The sequence below is a fragment of the Lepidochelys kempii genome, chromosome 1, assembly GCF_965140265.1.
Source record: "Lepidochelys kempii isolate rLepKem1 chromosome 1, rLepKem1.hap2, whole genome shotgun sequence".
Lineage (NCBI taxonomy): Eukaryota > Metazoa > Chordata > Testudines > Cheloniidae > Lepidochelys > Lepidochelys kempii.
In genome coordinates, this window is record NC_133256.1 from 112268062 (window position 1) to 112290878 (window position 22817).

The window sequence follows — 22817 nt, forward strand, 5'->3', positions numbered from 1 at the left end:
AAAGTTACATCAAAAGTAATTCCAATGTGAGTTTATCAACAGAAGTTTGTATCTGACCTTTAGAACCAAAAGCAAAATCCCCAGAATTTGAAGCCAGATCTGCAAATGACAAGCCGGAAGTAGTGTCAAATCCAAATGCGATTGTTCTGCTTCCTATCACAATGAGAGAGAAAGGTGTAAGAGAAAGGAGCATGGCAAGGATGACTTTCCCCACTGCATACGCATAACTTTATAACTGTACATAACACCAAGATCCAGAAAGTGGCTAATACAGCTATAAATCCAGGGATTACAACAAATTTATATCGCCTCCTCTTTTTCACATGAATGCCAATGTATAGAGACACTCCAAAGTGATTAGTGGCTCCCTAAACATTTATCCAAATAAAAGAAAAATATATTGGTTCTTTTGGGCCCCCCATAGAACAATTTACTTGACAAATTACCACCCTTTCTTTGCAAAACTGCAGAGCCTCAATTACTAACTTTGCCACACCCCCTAATTTGTACACAATGGACAATGAATCAATATTTAATAGCAGCATGCAGTAGTGTGGTCTCATAATAGTAGAATCATCTTTGATGCACATGTTCAATTTTCATTTATTCCAATGATTACAAGTAGCTCAGCAGAATAGTACCACTCTAAATCAATCTTGGTTACACACACTTCTACAGAGAAATGTGACTTTAAGCCCGAAAAGTACATTACCTTGGTTTGTGGACTTTGTTAAATTTGGATCATTTTCTTTTTTAGTTGACAAATCAACAGGTTTGTCATCGGTTCCTGACAAAGTCTGTGATGTGAGGGGGGATTGCGTGGTTGAGTCTGGTTCTTCACATTTAGTAGTTGATGGAACAGATACTTCAGCCTCACTGGTTAATGGAACAGATACTTCAGCCTCACTGGTACAGGCTAAATCAGTTGAACTGGTAACGTCATTTCCCAGAAACTCCTAAGAAGAAAATATCTGTTTCCAATAAATGCTTTAAAAGAGCCAAGTACTCAGAACATTTAGAAAACACCTGCTTAAATTCTTTCGAAAGCTGCCAGAGCAGCAGCATTAGATAATGAATTCTCCCCGCCCCCACCCTCGAACAGGAACACTGCAGAAAGGTGGGAGTGTTGGAAAACTATATAAAAGCTAGTACACTGATTTTCAAAGCTAAAGAACCTTTAGCTCCTACTGACTTCAATGGGGTTTGTGGGTAATCAACATCTTTGGAAAAAAAATAAGGCCATAAATGCTCATGGAATTAGAAGGAAGAGGGGCAAGGAACACAGATTGCAACCCAACATCTCTGTTGCTTACAAAATGTTTTTTTTTTTCCCCCAAGTGGAATTTTTTGGGATCCAGGGCCCTTCCTTTGGCACTGTAACAAATATACCAAGTAACAATATTAATAAAAATTAACAGCCAAGGTGCTTGAACAAGCAGGCTAACAGGTTACAGACTTCTAAAGATTTCAGAAGGAATTTTTTGTTAATGTAATGAACTTAACACTTAAATCATTTAACACTACTGATTAACTTGGCAAAGTGTCCTTATGTTCACATTCTTCTTAAAATAATACTGTTAGATCATTTACTTTTTCTGAATCTTTGAAATTAGTTCTTGCACACTCAAAAGGTATGAAGTGCTTAGGATTTGACCTTATTGGGGACGGAGAATGGGGAAAAAAAGAATAGTCTGGACAGAAGACGGAACATAAGGCTAGGAGATACAAGGTCCAAGTTTTAGTTCCAGGTTTGCCAGAGACTTGCTTCATAGCCAGGGACAAATCAAACAGTTCTTCCTGTGAAATCCTCAGTTCTATAAAATGTCAACCACACTAAGTTTACAGGGAGTTTGAGGATTAGTGATTTTAAAGGACTTTGAAAATATGAAGTGCTAGAGTGCTTAGAAATCCCAGATATATATTAAACACATCTCATTGTTCACAAATAAATATTTTTATTCTGCAATTTAAGCTTTTAAAAAATGGTCTCTACAAACAGCTTCAAATAATTTGCTATTTGCTTAAAAAAAATCTCAAGGGAAATCGGAGGATACTAACACACTGGGACTGAAATCAAAAGGAAATGTTTCATAAATGGTCAAGGTTTCAGATGGCTCTATGACAGATTCCATTGGCACCCTACTGATATTATTCCAATACAGGGGAAACTATTTTGCTCTTACTTCTTGGCATACACCAGACATTTGATTTAAAAAAAGCTAAAATTACTTCAATAAATGTACAGGGTATTCATGATGCTGTTTCAGTGTTAAGAGTTAGTGCCACCAAAATGAATTAGAAAAGTCATGCTTTGAGTTTTAGTTCCTACTTTGGCTTCTTGAACTTTTTTAAGTTCTGTCTGAAAGTCTTCCAGATTGTCATTGTCCTCATCAGTATCACTGCCAACACCACAGAAAAATGTAGAAGGAAGCTTTAGAGTCTCTGCTTTAGCCTTTTCTTCAGGAGTTGGTTTCTTTTCCCAAACAATAACACACTCACTCTCATTCTCTGGTTCAATTTCTCCCATGATATCTAGAGAGACAGCACATCAGAAGTTACTGAAATGTAGCAAACAGAGCAGAGTTCTGAAGCAAAGTTTCTAGGACACAGATTATGAGTAATCAGTCAATTCCTACTTTAGGTAACCCAAGAAGGAGGTTTGGATAAATAATTTAACTTCTATGCTAACTTTTACAAATTACACGTTAGATTTTCTTGCTTTATTTAACTCTACTAACTTGATCCAAATGGAAATAATACTCCACTGATTTTAGAGCCCTCCATTGGTGGTAAAAGCTTTTCATTTAATTGGAAACTAAAAGGTGGTAAATTTGCAATTACTTTGCCAGCGGCCAATTTGAGTAGTTTGGCTCAGGAAGAACCTTCACAAAAAGGCTTGTCTGATATACCTTCTCTTCCTAATGCCCAAACCCCTTCCACCTCCTACCGCAAGAAAAACCCATATACCTAGATGTTATAATGGGTTTTAAAAACAAGTTTCCAATTATACTGCCAGAACCAAGTAGTAGGCAGGGCAAAATAAATCCAAACAAGACGTGTGCCAATTGGATGCTAAAGTTTTCTAAAAAAAATGACATTTCCTGCCCTTACTTTTGGTACCACTAACTTTTAGATCATTAATTTACACACTTATTTGTGCCTACAGATGAAGTCTATTCATAACTTTGGAACCGAAGCTAATAACCTCAAGGCTATGATTTCTCTATTCTGACTGAATCCCTCAAAGTTCGGTTGTAAAAATTCAGTGGAGAGATGAAAACCTTGAGATGGGAAGGGACATGGTATGTCCTGTCAGCTTGTTCTGATGTAGCTGAGATGGATGCTAGTGTGTGCCTCAGGTCCTTTGTAAGATCCATTAGTCCATTATTTAGTGCATGGGGGACCTGCAGGGTGTGGAAGGGTGCAAGATGTCCAGGAGTTTGTGGTGTGGTTTCTCCTTTTACTGCTTTATGTGGTATGTCCTGGATCTTCTTTGCCATGGACCTAATGATATCTTAGAACACTTTGAAGTCATCTACCAAGACAGGCAAAGGGGATTCACTGCCTCATCAAGGGAGGATGAGATCATCACACCAGGGACCAGTTCTTCTGCAGATAGCTGATACTCTTCCTCACTTTTCTCCTTTTGCCTCTCCTGTAACTGAGTCTGCACTATCTGGCTTTGCTAAGATGCCCTACAGCAGTGGTTCTCAAACTTTTGTACTGGTGACCCCTTTCAAATAGCAAGCATTTTGAGTGCGACCCCTGCTTATAAATTAAAAACACTTTTTAATATATTTAACACCGTTATAAATGCTGGATGCAAAGCAGAGTTTGGGGTGGAGGCTGACAGCTCCTGACCTCCCAGGTAATAACCTCGTGACCCGCTGAGGGGTCCTGATCCCCAGTTTGAGAACCCCTGCCCTACAGTCTCTCTTTGGGTAAGCGGATTTAGCCCTGAAGACAGTGGAGGATGTAGGCCTTCTAAAGTATAGCTGCACAGCCCAGGGTGTCAAGTAGGGTCATGGCTAGAAGGGATAGGAGTATTGAGATGGGGGACACATGGCGATGAGGGGGAAAGTTCCAGGAGGGGTATTCCATGTGAGTCCCAAGTACCTTCCTGTTACCTCTCATGGTGTTTTGTCTAGAATCCCTATCCAAGGAGAAGGTGGAAGTGTGTGTGATGAGTTGCTGTTGTGTCTACATCATGACAAAAAGGAATACACTTCCTCTAATGGAGGGCTCATTCTATCCAGAGTGCCCTGCCTTTGGGGGAGGGGGGAAGAGGTGGGTACTGGGGATACCTCTTTAATCTGATGTACCGGTAACTCTGGAGATGTGCTTGGATATCACCATCCTCAAGGAGAGGCAACTTGGTACCAGGCCCACAGATCAATCACTTGGTAGTACAGTGATTGCTTTGGGTATTAACTTAGCTGGTACTGAGGAAAATCGTTCTGAGGTGCCTATCAGAAGTGGTAGGAACAAGTCTTCAGGAACTGAGGCATTGGGTACTGAGATACCTGGTGCTGAGAGAAATGCAGTCCACAGACTTAGTGGATAAAAACGGCTCTCCTGGAAATTGTTATGGAGGCACATGAAGAGGGCTTGTCAGGTTTTTGGCCTGTAGGAAGTTGAGTTCAAAATGTCAAAAGTTTGGTGGCTCTTGTGTATTAGCTTACTAGGCATCAGAGAAGGTAACCTGTGCCTTGTTCCTCGCTGGAGCAGCACTCCTTTCTGCTCATCAGTGATGTCAATGCCGGAAGCCTCTTAGATGAGGCCAAAGAGCTAGGGGTGGAATCTTGGCTCACTGGAAATCGAGAGGGACAGACTAGACGGATAGTTCTCAACCTTTTAAGGCTCAGGACCCATCTGTAAACCTTGATGGCCTGTCAAGACCCACAGGGGTCAATCGGGGAGTGGGAGGACGTGCAGGATGCTTGGAGCTAAGATTCCAGATGCTCCAGCCAGATACGGACAGGTGGGGAACCCCTCCGCACCAGCAGCTGGGGGAGGGGAAGTGAGCTGAGACATCCTCCAAAAATACACAGCTATGCCATGAGACAGAAAGTAAAGTTTGGAGGGGATTGTGGGCCTGGAGACGAGGTGGGGAGATTAGGGAACCAGGGGGTTTAGTGAGGAAGGAGATGGGGATTTAGGGGGGAGGCTGGGGGAGAGATAGCAAACCAATAGATCCCAAAATACTACAACCCTTTGGGGGCAGAGGGTAAATGGGATTTGGAATCCTGGGGGCAAAATGAGGAGTCTGGGGTACAGAATGGCCTAGAGGTACAGTGGGAAAACATCTGGGGACCAGGATGAATGGTATGATGGGGAGTACCTGGTTGTAGGATTGATGTCAGGGAGCGGGGTACTTAGATAACATGACACCAACCCACTACATCCTCCTGGCTCCTGTCCTGCGGGGGAGGCTGGGCTTGCCTCCCACCGAGGGCGTAATACTTGGTGATGGTTGCAGCTCAGCAGACCAAATTTGTGAGGGTTGTTATTGCAACGTGATGCATTGGGTTACTGCGTCACTCACTTAAATTTTGCCCAGCCGGCCCTCCATTGTTATGGTGGAAGGGTGGCTGGGTCAAACTTGAGCAGCACTATGACTCAGTGCATTGTTGCAGCACCTAGAATGGTGAGCTGAGCCCAGCCAGCATCGTGGCCCTTCGACGTATTCTGGCAACCCAATTTTGGGTCATGACCCACAGGTTGAGAAACTCTGGACTAGATGACTGTGGGTCTAGTGCCCTCTGTTATATTGTCCTCGCTGTGTCCAAGAAAGCTTGCATTGAATTCTCAAGGAAGAAGAGCTTCAGATGGTCTTCTCTAGCTTTCTGAGTGCACCTGGAGAATGAGCGACCACTCAGGAATATGTCCTTCTCCTAGTCTGAGTAGACATCAGAAGTGGCCATCCTCAACAGGTGTCACACCTTCACAAGAAGAACGGGTCTTGAATTTCAAATTTAGCTTCTGCCATGGTGCTAGGCCCCTGTATAGGGGAGGAAGAGGTGTCTATTGTAACAAACTTAAGTGAAAATTATTTTGGGGGGCTTTTCTGCCAGTGGACAGATACTAATGAACCCAAAACCAACTAATTAGGTAACACTAGCACAGCGTGCAGAAAAGGTTGCCACTGCAGGGGTTCCATCCCACTGCCACAGATGTTAAAGAACGGACAGTGAGTTGGGCCTGCTTCAACCTTTATGTCCTCAGGTGGAGCTGGGATAGGGAAAGAAGACACCTAGGGCACAGGTGCAGCCCAAATACACACTGCTGGCCACACACACTAAGAATGGAATAAATGTGGACAGTCACTGGAAGACTAGGGAGAATTTACTTAGCTCACCTTCCTTACTTTATAACCCTAAGGATGAAAATACTAGTGCTGAGATTGCAAAGTTTAAAATCTATTCAGAGAAGTTACTGAGATTTACAGGAAGAAACTTCTGCTGGTTTCTGATAGTATGGTTAAGACAACCTGGAGGAAAGAATGCTCCACCAGTTTTACAGTGTTTAGTTCTAAAGCCTCTAGGGCTTCATGTTCATTTTTATTACATTCCAGAGAAATCATTATGGAATTTGGAGTATGTCAGCATATTCCATCCTGCCATCAATTTAGTAAATACAACGTAGATCCTGACAAGGAGCTATTCCTGTGTACAAGTTTGCCTAAATATACATATACATATCAATTACATACCATAATGTGCATAAAAAGTTCAATACCAGGATAATTAAAGAAACTGCTAGAACTTGTCCCCAATTTTAGGTTGCTCTCCTAGACTTTGTATCTTAAATTATTTTTGGATGTGAAGTGCATGTTGTATATATATCTATCACCCTCCACAAAGGCGCAGCACTGATGGAATACAAGGTATGACAGATTTTAAGATTTGATTACTCTAAATATTTAGTCATGAAAAAGCAGTGTTAAGAAGTTTTAAGTTAAGCAGCAGTTTAGAGTTATACTTTCAAATCAGAGGGTGTAGCTGAAAATTCTGTTTTAAAGTTTTTATTTACCTTGCACAGGATCTTTTGATGTTTTATGCTCTTTGGGATCATCAGGATATAGCTTTCCATTAAGTTTCTTAACAGCCATTTCATAGTCTTCATCTTAAAGAAACAGAATTGAGAAGAGCCAGTGATTTCACAACACACCCCCTCTGGGAACCACCCATTCTAGTTACCCTATTCAGACTTGCAAGTCACTCAGGTTAGGGAATCATGAGCTGCGTATTCACATTAGCTTCTAATTTTTAAGAAAGGAACAGCCAAACAGGAAAAATTTAATCTAAATATTTCTTGTTGTGGTTGTGTATGTATTTGTTGATGTAGTTAAATGTTGAAACACTCCTTCAATATAGACAGTTCTGATTTTGGGGCAAATTCAGTCTTCTGTTTCATGCTGCCCAAAATAATATAATATTAAGTAGTTTCACAGCAGGATTAAGAGATAAACAAGGAAAAATTTACACATAAGCGGTAGTTAATTAGCAAACCCCTTCTGTTACTTTTCCATACCATTTTTAAAAGTTTTGGGATACAAAAGATGTGTTCATAATTTCATGTTTTCCCAGAATTGCGTCCCAAATAGGGAGGTAAGAAAGAAGAGCAGAACACATTTCATTTGTGGTTCCATTAGTCTACCCAACCAATTGAGCTTCAGCCAGATAGTGGCCATTCTTGGTGCTTCTGGAGTCAGACCCCTGAGATGCTGAACATACTCCACTGAATCCCCTTTTATCGTTCCAAGAACTAGCTAAATTGTTATAAGCCATATACGGCTGAGTTGAGCTACGCTACAGTAATGTGAAGATCTCATTACACAATCTCTGGCCACAAGAGACTGGAACACTGTCTCTTCTGAATAGGGATAATGCTTCCTCAGAGCACAAGAGACCCCTACCACACTACTGTTGCTCCAGTTAACCCAGAGTGGATGAACAAATTTCCAGCTCCTTACCATCATCCTCTTCACTTAAGTAGCCAGGCTTATTCTTGTAGCAGAAGAATGTTGAAGGTAGTTTAAGAGAGTCAGCAAGAGCTCTTTGTCCAGGGGTAGGTGTTAGCTCATAAACAATGAGTACATCAGAGGGAAGTTCTGCATCAGTTTCCTTTTTCCTCTCAACTGTTACAAAAACCAAAAAGATTAACAGGACCAAAATGAAGATGCTTGAGAACAAATCTGAAAATAACCTCTACAGCTAAAGTCATTCTGAAGACAAAATTAGACAAAACATGTAAACTGCAAATATATATAGACACAAGAAACTAAGCATCAAAATTATGACAGAACACTAAGAGAAAGGGATTTAGTATGAAGAAACGTGTCCTTCCAACATCAACACACAGTAGTACATACTTTAGGTGTCATACCATGCTTTTCACTAGGCATAAAGCTAGAGCTGTCAACTTTCTAACAGCAAAAAAACAAACATCTTTGCACCACCACCCGCCCATTCTGCAAGGCCCCACCCCCGCTCACTTTATCTCCCCTCCCTTGCTCTCCCCCACCAGCTCATTTTCACTGGGCTGGGGTGCAGGATGGGGTGAGGGGTTTGGTTGGGGGTGCAGGCTCTGGGATGCAGGAGGGGGCTCCAGACTGCAGGTGTGGGAGGAGGTATAGGCTCTGGGCTGCAGGTGTGAGCTTTGGGTCTGGATGTAGAGTTTGGAGTTCAGGATGGGGCTCCAGGCTGGGCCCGAAGGGTTTGGAGTGCATAAGGGGCTCAGGGCTGGGAGGGAGTAAAGGCTCTAGCTGGGGGTGCAGGCTCTGGGCTGGGTGGTTCGGAGTGCAGGAGGCGGCTCCGGACTGGGGTTGAGGTGTGGTAGGGGATGCAGGCTCCAGGAGAGAGTTTAGGTGTGGGAGAGGGCTCAGAGCTGAGGCAGACGGTTGGGGTGCGGGCTCCGGGAGGGAGTTTGGATGCGGGAGGGGGCTCAGGGCTGGGGTGCAGGAGGGAGCTCAGGGCACTTAACTTGGATGGCTCCCCAGAAGCTCCCACTGACTCCTAGATGGAGGCATGGCTAGGCCAATGGGAGCTGCGGGGACAGTGCGCGGAGCCCACCGTGGCTGCCCCATGCTTAGGTGCCCAACATGCCGGCAGCCGCACAGAGCTGGGTAGGGAGTCTGCCTGTGCTGCCAACCAGACTTAACAGCCCTGTCTGCAGTGCTGACCAGAGCCGCCAAGGTCCCTTTTCGAGCGGGCGTTCCAGCTGAAAATCAGACACCTGGCAACCCTACATAAAGCATGCTTCAGTCTTCATGGTCCTTACTTCTGTTTATTTTCATCACACAACTGAAGTTAGACCCAACTGCTGCATGCATTTTAATTTTTAAATTTAGAAAGCTATTTAAATAGTAAAGTGAAGGTACTTTTGGCATACTGAGTACTATGAATTTGAGCAATGGAGCATAATTTTATTAAAATCCACTTTTAAAGATGCAATGTAGAGACAGAACTAAACTGCATGCCAAGTTTTATCATCTACTATTCTCTTACACTTTTGCAAGTGTAGCTTTAGCCCCCCCATTCCTTGTTCCGAGACCCCCCGGTCCCTACTCACCCCCAGGACCCCACGCCCTACTCAACCGCCCCCCGCTCCCTGTCCCCCGACTACTCCAACCCCTATCCACACCCCCTGACCCGACAGGCACTCACCGGCAGCGGTGGGAAGCAGAGCAACACGGCCCCAGCCTGCTCCACTCCGCCAGCTCCCAGCCACATTGCTCCGCTTCTCGCTGCCAGTGAGTGTGGGGAGGTTGGGGAAAGGATGCCCCCCATACTCACTGGCAGCGGGAAGCAGAGCGCCATGGCTGGGAGCTGGCGGAGTGGAGTGGGCGGGGGCCAGGCTGCTCCGCTTCCTGCTGCCAGTGAGTGCGGGGAGGTTGGGGGAAAGGACACCCTTTGCACTCACTGGCGGTGGGAAGTGGAGCGACACAGCCTGAGCCATCTCCGCTTTCCTTGCCTCGGCCCCAGCCATGTCGCTGTGTGCGTGCGCGTGTGTTGGGGAAAGGTCCCGCACTCACCTGCGGCGGGACGTGGAGCGACACGGCCTGACTTGGCCCCAGCCATGTTGGGGTGAGAGAGAGTGTGAGAGAGAGAGAGAGAAAGGTCCTGCACTCACCTGTGGTGGGAAGTGGAGCACCGTGGCTGGGAGCTGGCGGAGTGGAGTGGGCTGAGGCTGGGCTGCTCCGCTTCCACCGCTGTGGGTGAGTGCGGGGGGATCCCTTCCTCTAAGCCCCCTCCCCTGAGCAACATAGCGGGGTCTGGGTCGAGGGAAGCGGAGCGGGCTGCTCCCAGCCCCCCGCTGATCCCATGGGCCACTCTGGGACTGCAGGGCTCCCTACAGCTCCTGCCTCCCAGAACCTGGGGGGTGGGAGCCCCGATCGCCCCTGAGACCCTCTGCCCCATATCCAACCCTTCGGGCCCGGCCCAGCACCCTTAACACACTGCTCAGAGCAGCGTGTCAGCTTTACAGTGTTGTATGCAAACCCGCGTTATATCGGGTCGGGTGGTGTATATTGGGATAGAGGTGTATATCCTTTCAGGCTTTTAGATGTTACAGAGATGACATCTCAATCCTTAACTGCAACAGTCACTGCTCATCACTGAAACTTGGGCACCCCCGGAATTACTCTGTCTGTCCAGATCTTACTCTACTTCCACTATAGTATTAGCACTAGTTTAACACAACTTCCAAAGAGCAGTGCAGATGAAACCTAAAGAGTAGCTGCTGCTAGACAAAGTTTCCATGTGCTTTATGTGTTCTAAAAAAGGAGAACAGCTTGCATAGCACATCTTTTGAAGATTCCCTCCCTCAAAAGAGTAACTAGTTCAAGAACTGATCAAGGCTGGGTTTAAAACCACAGCAGTTAAGAGATCCAAGTACCAGAAAACATCCTACTTTTTAGTCCATGCTCCAACTACTCAAATAGAGATACACCAAGTTTCCTACTTGACATGAAAGTTTACTCTGAGCAAGCCCACCTCAGGATGCTTCAGCACAAGCGCTCATCAGTCATATCTGGTTAAAAACATGGTTTGTTGTAGGGTTATAGTGAGATTAACTCTCAAAAGAGAACGAAGAATTTGGTACATATAACCTTAGAGGTGTGTCGTCAAGAACAAAGCTGAGGAAGAGTAGGAAAGCTCATGCTGCTACTGGCCATGCAACACCCATTCTATGGCTAGCTATAGGATTTTAGTTCCAGTGTTGCCAATCCAGCATCTTTCATAAGCACCAAGCTTCCAGTAAACCTTCATTAAATCCAACATGCAGAAAACATACATTACTTCCATACAATAAAGCAAGTAATGAAATAAGTTCAAGGTACACAGTAGTGTACTAAAAAGTACACTAAAAAGTCTATTCAGATTAAGCAAGATTGTGGACAAAATCATCCAAGGAGTCCAATATTTGCTTGGCATCATTGCAACATCCTAGTATTCCAACTCCCACTTCACAAAATGCATAGTTCAGAAGACAAAGTTACAAAACACGTATTGCAGACAACTGACAAAATTTAGCCAGATGTGGTTGTTTAGAAGAGTCAGTTTGTCCTTGTTTCATGTTTTGCTATTAACATTCCAAAATCTGATTTTCCCATTATATGAATGGACATAGCTGAGCTATTTAAAACAGCTATGAGAAATTTTATATGCCACAGTTTAACTACCACAAAACCAAAATTAGATTCTGAAGCCTGAGCAGATACAAGGAAAATAATTATGATCCATCAATAGTGTTCATTTTATAACATTAGAAAAGAGGCATTATTCATCCAAAGCAGCTCTCTACTGCTGTCCTAGCATTTTGCTTTTCTTTTAACTTACTGATGTCAAGAATAGGTAGAACTAAATATTGGAGTCTGGACTGCTAGTGTTTGATAGCTATGAACTGATTTTTTTAATGATATTGAAGATTTTGTAGACCTAAAGATTAATTGAGTTCTCTGTAAATACTTTGATATCATAAATAGCTCAGTGGTTTGAGCATTGGCCTGCTAAACCCAGGGTTGTGAGTTCAATCCTTGAGGGGGCCGTTTAGGGATCTGGAGCAAAAATTGGGGATTGGTCCTGCTTCAAGCAGGGGGTTGGACTAGATGACCTCCTGAGGTCCCTTCCAACCCTAACCTTCTATGAATCTAGGACACATTACTGAAAGACTCAGAGGCTGGTTTCTGGATGGCTTATATTAACAAACATCTTTGCTTCGCTCTAAGGGTGATCATTTTGGCAGAGGGGTTAGAACTACTATGTTCTGTTAATAGTTAATTTTTTCTAGAGAGTTGCCTTTTTCCAAGGCTGGAAGGAAAGAGCTTGAGTTTCTACCTTGATTCTAAAAAGGAATATCACCATCAGTAATCCTTGACTACATTTTTAATGGGTTGAATTTGAAAGGCAGATTTCAGGCATGTCCTCTATTAATTCTCTCCCCCTCACATCAGATCAGTACATCTGAAGGCTCAGCTGTAGTCAAATGAGGATTTTGATATTTTTTCATATCAATTTTTTAAAAAGAATAAAATTCACACCATATTTCCAAGGTCTGTAATGCAGAAGAACCTATTGAACTAGATCTTGTAGAGTGTTATAGTCTCTACCTGTGGAAGTTAAGAACAGTTTGAAACTTTCAAAAAAAATATATGGATTCTTTGTGTTTTCCATGTAACAATTCACCTTAATGGAGCATCACAAAAGTAAATTTTGAGGTAGAAGCTTCATTTTAAGATCAGGGAATATTTTGTGCAACTTAATCCAGTGAATGTGAGATCAGAAAGTGTTTACTATTTTAGTTTTTCCTCTTTTACAAACTAATCATATCAAGTTATGGGTACTCACCATTTTAAAATATCAACTGCACTATATATTCATCACTTTTTCCTCTGTAAAGGAAGACGACTAAGGGCATAGCTACATTTGAAGATGTAGAGCGCTTTGAGTTAAACCAACCTTCGGAGAGTGCAATTGGGGAAGTGCTGCAGTCTGTCCACACTGATAGCTGCAAGTGCACTGGAGTGGCCACATTAGCAGCTCTTGCAATGCCACAGAGAGCAGTGCACTGTGGTAGCTATCCCAGCATGCAAGTGGCTATAATGTGCTTTTCAAATGGGGGCGGGGGGTGGAGTAGAGTGTGACAGGGAGTGTGTTGTGTGTATGGGGTGGGGGAGAGACGGTTTTTGGGGGGCTGAGAGCATGCCAGCATGCTATCTTTTAAGTTCAGACAGCAGCAGACGCCCCCCCCCCCCACTCTCTCACACAGCATTCCACACTAATGGCTTACTTTGTCCAGGAGCAGACAAGCATGCCAGCTGTCAGAAACAGAGCTTTGAAAGGGCATATCTGCATTCCTAAAGCGACTTCAAAACAATGAAAAGAGTGGCCACCTGATTTAAGAGGATTATGGGACGTTTATGGAGGCCGATCAAAGTGCAGTAATGCAACACCTCGTTCACACTGACACTGCAGCGTTTCAGCTGAGACACACCAAGCGTTATGCTTCTGGTGGAGGTGGATTACCAGGAGCGCTCCAGCTACAGAATCCAGGCACTCTACGTGCCTTGCCAGCGTGGATGGGTCATGAGTTAGGGCGCCTGGGGCTGCTTTAATGCGCTCTAACTTGCAAGTGTCAAGCCCTAAGATAACAAAGAACAAATTTAGCCGGGGGAAAAGAATCAAGAATATTTACTTTACCTCACAAACAACAAATGAGACTAACTGAAGGTTTTAAATTTAGAATCTGATTAAATTTAGAAGTAGCAATATTGTTCTTTTAATAAATAAAGAGTTAGTATTGATGGAAGCATGTAATATACCTTTTCAGATTATAATGATGGAAAACACTTTTTGGATGCTATAGGAACTAATAGTGTTAGAACAGTGAGAAGCATTTGTTTTAAGGAGACAACATTTGACCAAGTTTTACTTAATCAAGGTAGAACTGCCAGTATTTAGGTTATACCATGCATCTGTTGTAAGATCTGGTTATACATATTTAGTACTGAGGACTGTTGCAGCACTCAAGTATAAGATATTCTCGGTGTATCTTTGTATTTTTTTTAAAAAAACATTGGACAATGTATACAGCTTATCTATAGTTATATTATTTTAAAGGAAAAAAATAAAGATTCCAAAAGTTCTCACCAACCTGGTTTATTCAGCAAGTAGTCAGCCACACAACAAAAGTCTATTTTTTAAAAGAAGTTAGGTGCAGAGCAACTCCTTACGCAGCCACACACTGGGTGAGTAGAGAGCACTGGACTCCCAGCCTCAGAATGTGACTTAACTATGAAAAGGGCCAGAAGTAAACAACTAGGCGACCAGTGAGTGAACTTTTGAACACTTCCAGTGGCAAACAGGTGGATTCAATTCAGACACTAGCTGGAAAAACTCAAGAGTTCAGACTCTGCCTCCTATTTCACAGATGCTTATTTTTAAGGATATACAGTTCTTACTGGCTAGACACTGGGAATGGAACTGAGCCAGTTTGGAACCCTCTTCATGAGGAATTTCAACATCATCCTGAGCATACTCTGTGAAATTTCTCATACATCTTCTCATCTTCCTAGGGAAGATTTTAGCAAGCAGATCTGGAGTTCCTATGGTAAATTTGAAGCAATACAAAAGCCAAAAGTCTATGAAGTAGAGCACTCCAAGACCACCACTTGTGTGAATTAAAAAAAACCTAAACTAACAGAGGGTAGGGAGACATTCTTTTGCTATGACAGGTACAAAGTCAAAAACACACTAATTCTAACTACTGCTCTTCAGCATGCATATTAAATTTGTGTAAATTTTCATACCATTATATAGCCAACTGCTTTGCCACAACTGGGCAATTGTCAGTACCAGCTAAAGAGTGATTTCATCACACATTCAGTGCAGTGTGTAAATACCTTTACTATCGGGTTGGAAGGAAGGTGTGCTGGTCCAAAAGGCCATTGGATTAGATTTAAAAAGACTAAAATTAAATCCTAGAAAATAAATTATGTGGGTTTAAGTGTTTATTTGGATTTTTAGAGGGGCACAAACATATCTAAGTTCTTAAGTGTATATCTCCAGTATCTAGAGATCACAATCAGCTAATGAATATTTGCATTGCCTGCTGTACCTGTTTATCAATTACTCAATAGATGTAAACAAGCAGCAGCTATCAAGTTTTTCCTACCAGGATACTTTACTACATAGATCAGCATACTTGTCATAATTCTGAAATCCACTTTTAGTCCAAAATTCTGCATTGTCCATTTTTTACTGCAATTTAGTCAAAGTATTTCTATTTAACAAATTGATTTGACTGCTCTTCCCCTCCCGCCCCCAACTTTTAAATGCCAATACAATCATATGCTTCATATAATATTTTGGGCCCTACCAAATTCATGGCCATGAAAAATGAATCACGGACCATGAAATCTGGTCTTGTGTGCTTTTACTCCACGCTATACAGATTTCACAGGGGAGACCAGTTTTTCTCAAATTGGGGGTCCTGACCCAAAAGGGAGTTGCAGGGAGATCACAAGGTTATTTTAGGGGGGTCATGGTATTGCCACCCTTACTTCTGTGCTGCCTTCAGAACTGGGCAGCCAGCAGCGGCATAGAAGTAAGGGTGGCAATACCATACCATGCCTCCCTCACTTCTGTTCTGCTGCTGACGACGGATCTGCCTTCAGAGCTGGGCTCCTGACCAGCAGCCACTGCTCTCCAGTTGCCCACCTCTGAAGGCAGCACTGTTACCAGCAGTAGCTAGGGTAGCAGTACCGCAACCCCCCACCCCCCCAACAACAACCTTGCAACCACCCCACAACTCCTGTTTGGGTCAGGATCCCTACAATTAGAACATTGCAATTTCAGATTTAAATAGCTGAAATCATGAAATTTATTATTTTTAAAATCTGATGACTGTGAAATTGACCAAAATGGACCATGAATTTGATAGGGTCCTAATACATTAAACATTACTAGCTATATAATGCAATGAAATATTCAGTTTCTACTGTAAAGTTGTAGATGGCTATTTAAAGGTGAAGCCCAAGAGTTTGCCCAGCAGAAGATACAAATAAATCAAAGTTATATAATTTATTCTGTCTGCTAAGACAACAGAGCAATACCAGGATTTGTGCAGCCTCTTCAAACCAGACCTCTGAAGTGAGTGGCTGTGGGCTGCACTTTGATCACAAGAGACTGGAGTCAAATTTCATATACCATACAATTGTCTTCAAGCAGGATATTTCCCTGACAAATATTTCACTCTGCTGCTGAAAAATTTAGGAATCAGATAAGAAAAAACAGTAAGACAAAAAATCTAGTTTACACCATTCTACTAATACCACCTAATCAAAATACATCAGCAGCACTCAAGTTCTTATATTATGGCAGGTTTCAGCTAAACCACTGTGCCTCTCCATAAAGAAATGGAAGCCAAAGTTTTCAAACATCATTGTCTAAAGACAGGTCCCTGCATCTGTATTTAAGTACCAAAATAAATGCCATAATTTCAGAAGTGATGACAGAACAAGGAGTAATAGTCTCAAGTTGCAGTGGGGGAGGTTTAGGTTGGATCCTGATATTCTATGATTCTAAGTGCTGACAAGACTACCTACTTAGGTACAAGTCCAACTTATGGATTCCGGTTCCAAACTTTAGGCAACTACATTTGAAAATTTTGGCCCAAGTGCATAGGTAATTACTAGCTCGTCTGAATTCCTAGATATGAGCAGAGTTATGCTGACCTAGCACAATAGTTCAGACATCCCCTGCCCCCTCACCATGCACAAAAAGAACAATTGTAAGTGAAGGACAAAACCATAAGATTAAGCTAAAGAGGTATTTGCAAGAAACATGAAGTTTGCATTCAACTACTGAAGAGAACACTTTACTCTTATTCCAGGGACACAATTTACAGTATTTTCATTGCAACAAAAAGCCACTAACTGCTTTCCATGACAAATTTTTCAATAATCTTCTCAAAGTAAAACTTCTTCTTAGTATAAATAGTTGCCAATTCGGGCAACGCTTACCTTTTTCTAGTGTTTTAAATGTGTAATTAGAGGATCCTGCTGCTGATGTAACCAAGTAATTTTCTCCCTGGCTGTCTGTAGGCTTCTGATTGGGAGTGTAGCTTTCCTGAGGCTCAGTTACTGTGAGCTGTAGTTCTCTTTGCATTATGTTTTGAGACACTGAACTATCCTCTTCACTTTTACTTTTTGAAGGAGAGTTAAAGCTGAAACCGAATAGAGATCCTGTAGCTGAAGTATTTCCAAATGTGAATGGCTTTGATTTTTCACTACTGAAAATGCTTTTGACCGATTCTGAACCGAATACAAACTTTGGAGGAGAAACCACTGTTTTTGTTGGTGTTTCAGAAGTGCTTGACATCTCTGAAACCTCTACAGTCACATCAGAGGTATCACCATCCTGGTTCAGATCAGTTCTCTCCCTGGTGGTCTCCTCCAGTACAGCTACAGCAATTCTGCCACATGGAGACTCTCTTGGTGTACTGGCACGTGAAGAGAGAGGTGTAATCAAGGTGTCTTTTTCTTGGGCATGTTTTGCTTCATCAAAAATTTGCTTAAATGACTCTGCAACATCTTGTAGTTTAAATCGCACAGCTAAGAGCTCTACTTTTCTTTCCCCATCTGCAAAGTCACATGCAGTCCATACCCAGGCTCTTTCAGTTCCTTTCATCTGTTGCATGTTCATGTCTGGTGTTATTCTATGATTGGCACAGAGTTTTAATACCTGATCTCGTCTCATTACAATACGAACTTGTTTGTTGTCATAATTCTGCAAGATCTTTATATCCCCAATACCTCTTTCTTTCCATTGATTGGCATCTTTATCATATCTGTAGAGTTTAGCTCTATGACTGAAGACAACTTGCTCATTTTCTTCACCACTTGCCACTTCTACAAGGTCAGGTAAAGGTACCACAGGTTCAAAGTACTGTCCATCTCTTTCTTCTTCCTGAGTAAGATCAGACTCTTCATCTGTTCCTACAGACAACCTGCTCTGATTCTGTTTGGCAGGAGACTTGGACGGGCTCAAGGCAGATTTGAAACTAAAATTAAATCCTGTTGTAGATTCCCCAAATCTAAATAGGTTTTTTCTCACAGGGCTACTTGCCAGAGGTGAGGCATACACAGAGCTACTTACACTATCATCCAATGCTTCTTCACGTAAATCATAGTTATCCCACTCCAGAGTAGGCCCAGTGCTTTCAGCATGTGGCTTTATAATTAAATCAGAAGTACTACAGGCTGAAGCTGAGTTTTTATTCTCTTCTTCTGTCAATTTAGTTTTATCATCTGTCAAGAAGGTTTTGAGATCTTTCAACCCACTCTTCATTTCTTCTGCTTTCTGTATGAGTTGAGCTGTTCTACCAGTATCCACAAGTTTATGTGGGGTCTGCAGTGGAATATCCAACAGCAGCCTCTGACACTCTTCAAACTTCTGTTTGAATTCCTCAGCCTGCTCTGTCGTCTTGAATTTAGCTGCCAGCTGCTCCAATTTTGCATCTCCATCAGAAAAGTCACTGGCTAGCCACATCCATGCTTTGTCTGAACCAGACAGAGATTTCAAGTTCATGGTAGTTGTTATCCAGTGGTTTGCACATACTTTCAGTACCTGTTCACGTCGCATTAGCATTCTTAGTTTGCCATTAACTTCATTTTTAAGAATTTTCAAGTTGCCAACACCACGTTCTTTCCACTGACTTGTTTCTGGATCAAACCTAAATAGTTTTATTCTTTGTGAATAGAGCACGGTCTCATCCTCTTCCCCTGTCACTAATTCCACTTTTTCAGGCATCTGGACTACAGGTTCAAAATGGATATCATCATTGTCCTCTGTCTTATATGCATCATCCTCCTTCTCAAGATCAACAGAAGTATTAGCCTTGTGAGCCATTTTAGAACTCTGTGAGGAAAATAACTTTTCACCTGCACCTGAAAAACCCTTGAAGTTTGGATCTTTTACACCAAACTGACATTCTTCTCCAGAAGTAGTTTTTGCAAGGTCAGCAAAAGTGAAAGTGCTGCTATTCTGGCCAAATACTAAATCACTGTTCTGTTTGTTTGAGACATTATGAGACTGGATACCAGTTACACCCTTTGAGGGAGTCTCCTTTTTCTCTTTTTCATCACCACTGTTTAAGAAGCCATTGGTACTTTCTTTGGGTGGCTCATCCTTTCTTGTGATATTTTTACTAGGCTCTTGTATGCCAAATTTAAATCCACCTGTGGGCACAGGCATTGAAAAGCTAAATCCTTCTTTTCCAGATTTAACTTCAGTATCTGAAGGAATCTGAAAGTTGAAGGAAGAAGGTGCTTTTCCTTGTTCTGCATGGCCAAATTTAAAACCTTTTTCAGAAAGGTCACACTTAAAACCTGTTCCCAGTTGTCCTCCAGCAGGTTCAGAGAATTTGCTTTTAAGGGCAAATGTAAGAGTTGATGGGGCATCAGCAACAGGCTTATTACTTGGATTTGGTGCTTGACAAGCTGCACAGGTTACTGAAGAGCCTTCATTTCGTACCAAGCAAACATTGCAATCCCATTGCCCTTCCTTTCTAGCGAAGAGTCCCTCAAATCCACTTTTCTGGGGTTTACTTGCATCAGCGGCAGGACCAACTCCAGGAGTAGGCGATGCTTGAATAGTAGATGTAGACACATCAGGCTGATTTGGTGAATTGGGATTCTGACAAGCAACACAATTTACAGCTCTTGCTTCATTTCTGACTAGGCACACACTGCAATCCCACTGACCTTCTTTTTTAGAGAATGCAGCTCCAAAATCATTGTGTGTAGTCTTTGGAACATCTCCTTGGCCACTTTTAAATGAAGCTTGCTGACCAAATACTGGCATGTTAGTTCTATTTGGATTCTGGCAGGCAACACATTTAGATGTAGTGGGCTCGTTTCTTACGAAGCAAACATTGCAATCCCAGTGACCTTCTTTTTTAGCAAAAACTGACCCAAATTTATCGTGTGTGGTATCAGTGTTGGGTTTGAAAGCTGCAGAAGTTTCAGGTAATGGTACAACATGCATTTCCTTGTTTCTTGGATTCGGACTTTGGCACGCTGAGCAGTTCTTATCAGTAGCTTCATTTCGAACCAGATGCACATTACAAGCCCACTGATCTTCCTTCAACATAAACTGTTCCCCAAATCCACTAGTAGTACATGTGGATGGGATTTCCCTACCAAAAGAAAAGGATATTGGTGTAGATGTAGCTGATGTAACTGTAAAACTGCTTTTGCCATCAGGTCCCTTTACAGAACTGCTTGTATTTTGGATTGGAGCCTGGCAAGCACTACAATGGGAAGTAGTTAAACTGTTTTTCACTGAGCAGACATTACACTGCCACGTCTCCTCTTTCTTAAACTGAAATCCAAAATTCAGGGTTCCAGGAGTAGTTTTGCAAGGCTCCTTGCTATTCTGATTTGCTATTTCTCTTGTAATCCCAACACTCTGAATGGCTGGTGTACCAACATTTGATCCCGAGGTTCTCAAAATATTCTGCACCTCTTCAAACTTATGCTTGAAAAGCATTGCTTCCTCTGGTGTTTTGAATCTAATGGCAAGCTGCTCAGGTTTTGGAAACTCATCTGCATAATCTAAAGCATGCCATACAAATGATTTGTCTGAACCTGCGTTTAGTTGCAGTTTCATATCTGTATTTATATAGTGATTTGCACAGATTTTCAATATTTGCTCCCGCCTCATGAGCAGCCGAATCTTCCCAGATATTTTATGCCTTAGTATTTTCACATTTCCAATGCCCCTTTCTTTCCATTCTTTAGATTCTGTGTCAAAACGGAACAGCTTTGCTCTGTTGCAAAAGAATTCCTCTTCATCTTCCTCACCTGTCTTTACTTCAACCTTGTCAGGGAGTGGCACTACAGGCTCAAAGTGTGGACCATCATCATCATCATCAGCACCATGGATGCTTCCTCCCTCAGTTTCATGACTTCTATTGGCCAGATCTGAACTTGGGGTTCCAAACACTGGTTTTCCGGGATCTTGGAAATTGAATATGTCACCCTTGCCAAAACCTGAAGTTTTAGGTTGGTTTTGTCCCATATTTTCTGTAAATGAAATGCCTGAAATATTTTTGTTACCAAAACTGAAGGCATTTCTTTGGCCAGTTGTATGATCATGAACTGTTCTTTGCCCCATGTATCGATCATCTTGTAAAGGTTTATCCGATGTCAGAAGACCCAAGAGGCTTTCACTGCTATTAAAAGCTGCACTGGGGGGCTGGCCTACAATCTGAGGTGATGAAAATGTAAAGTCTCCATCATTAGATTTGAAATTAGAGTTAAATTTAAAAGTGGTTGGTTGAGTTGATTGTGCAGGTGTTGTGAAAGAGGATTTTGTTCCTTCTGCTGGTACAGGCTGCCCAAAGGTTGATTTCCCAAATTCTATCACCTTTGATTCTGCAGACTTTGGAATCAGAGGACCAACTGAAGGTTTTGTGAAATAGCCTGGCTCAGGCAATGGTGGATTTGTGCTTGCTTGTGGAACACTGTAATTATAATACTCATCACCACCACGTGGAGACAGAAGTCCAGTAGCAGGAGAATCAAAACGCAAAGAAGCGCCATACATTTCTTGGGAAAATATGCAGGCAGAGGTGTTCTGTAGTGGTGGTGTATGCATTGGCTGTTGATAAGCATATATATGTTGTTGAGGTGTAAGCCTGTTCATGCCATAGACTGGAGCCTAAAAAAAGAAAGATTATTATTTTCTATTTGTACTATGGTAGTGCCTGTACAAACCTAAGGCAATCCCTGCCCTGAAAAGTTTGTTGATGTTTTTGTTTTTATCTTTAAAATGTATAGACCTTAATATTAAGTGAAGCAGAACAGTTACAAAGATTTGCTTTTTATAGAAACACCTAGCTGCTTGAGAAGATACTGCTCGTTTATTCTCTATTCCTTCCTAGTACTCCCAAAACTTCTTCCCATCCTACAGAGAAATGGATCTTAGGTATTGTCAAAGATTTTCTCAGTAGAAGATATCATAGTGAGCATATATACTTCAAATACGAATGCAAGAGATTGCTCTTGACGGTTCACCCCCTCCCGCACCACGAGAATTTGAGAGGACTCACTCAGTAGGTCATCCACATTTGGGCATTGAGCATAACCCACATAAGTGTGAATATCACACAAAGTTATCCCTAAAAGTCTTCATTGGAAGAATCAGTTTCACATATAGAAATTGAAAATTGATAAAGACTGTAGTTCAAAGCAGTAAATTAACAGATCTCTCCTCACCTTTGTTGGTGTTACATTGGTAGCAGCTGTTCTGAGAAGATACTGAGAGTTATATGCAGGCGACTGACTGTAGTAGACTGATGGGCCAGTGGTAGCAACTAAAAGAGAAACACAAGAGTGTAATTCTATTTTGCCATTACCCAAAAGAGAACCATCTTCAAAAGGTAATACTTTTCAACAGAAAGGTATTTTTAAGCTCATTTGCAGTGTTTAAACCTTAAATGCCTAATTTATAGCAATTTTAGAGGCTGACCAAGGTCTTCTGAAAAACAAGATACAGTAACTAATTAAACTCTCAACACCAGTTTACCTGTTAGTGGAGCTCCATGAAAGTTTTGTGTTCCCTGATAGCCATCTGACATTGTATCTGTGCCATAGCCTTCAGCAGGCCACCGATGAGATGACAAGTTTGAGTTGGAATTATTGAGTTTCATTTCATGCATCTCATTCTATCAGGAGACAGTATTTATATAGTTTACATTCAAATTAAAAAGACAGGTATAGTTGAACATTAAAACAGATGTTTATTTTG

The 22817-nt window shown here is 42.1% G+C and overlaps 1 protein-coding gene across 5 annotated transcripts in view; it reads right to left on the minus strand.

Moving 5' to 3' along the window:
- Window positions 1–22817, minus strand: part of RGPD4 (RANBP2 like and GRIP domain containing 4) — a 66204-nt gene that overhangs the window by 6054 nt on the left and 37333 nt on the right. For 3 of the 5 annotated variants that reach the window (XM_073350884.1, XM_073350892.1, XM_073350910.1), the window contains 8 exons: window positions 22596–22734; window positions 22286–22383; window positions 17027–21728; window positions 7976–8140; window positions 7033–7125; window positions 2330–2532; window positions 713–956; window positions 58–153 (listed from right to left, as the gene is read on the minus strand). In XM_073350884.1, the coding sequence (XP_073206985.1) occupies window positions 58–153; window positions 713–956; window positions 2330–2532; window positions 7033–7125; window positions 7976–8140; window positions 17027–21728; window positions 22286–22383; window positions 22596–22734 (5740 nt within the window). Of the gene's footprint in view, window positions 1–57; window positions 154–712; window positions 957–2329; window positions 2533–7032; window positions 7126–7975; window positions 8141–17026; window positions 21729–22285; window positions 22384–22595; window positions 22735–22817 lie in introns of those variants that run through there. The other 2 variants (XM_073350899.1, XM_073350917.1) reach the window with 2 other exon arrangements.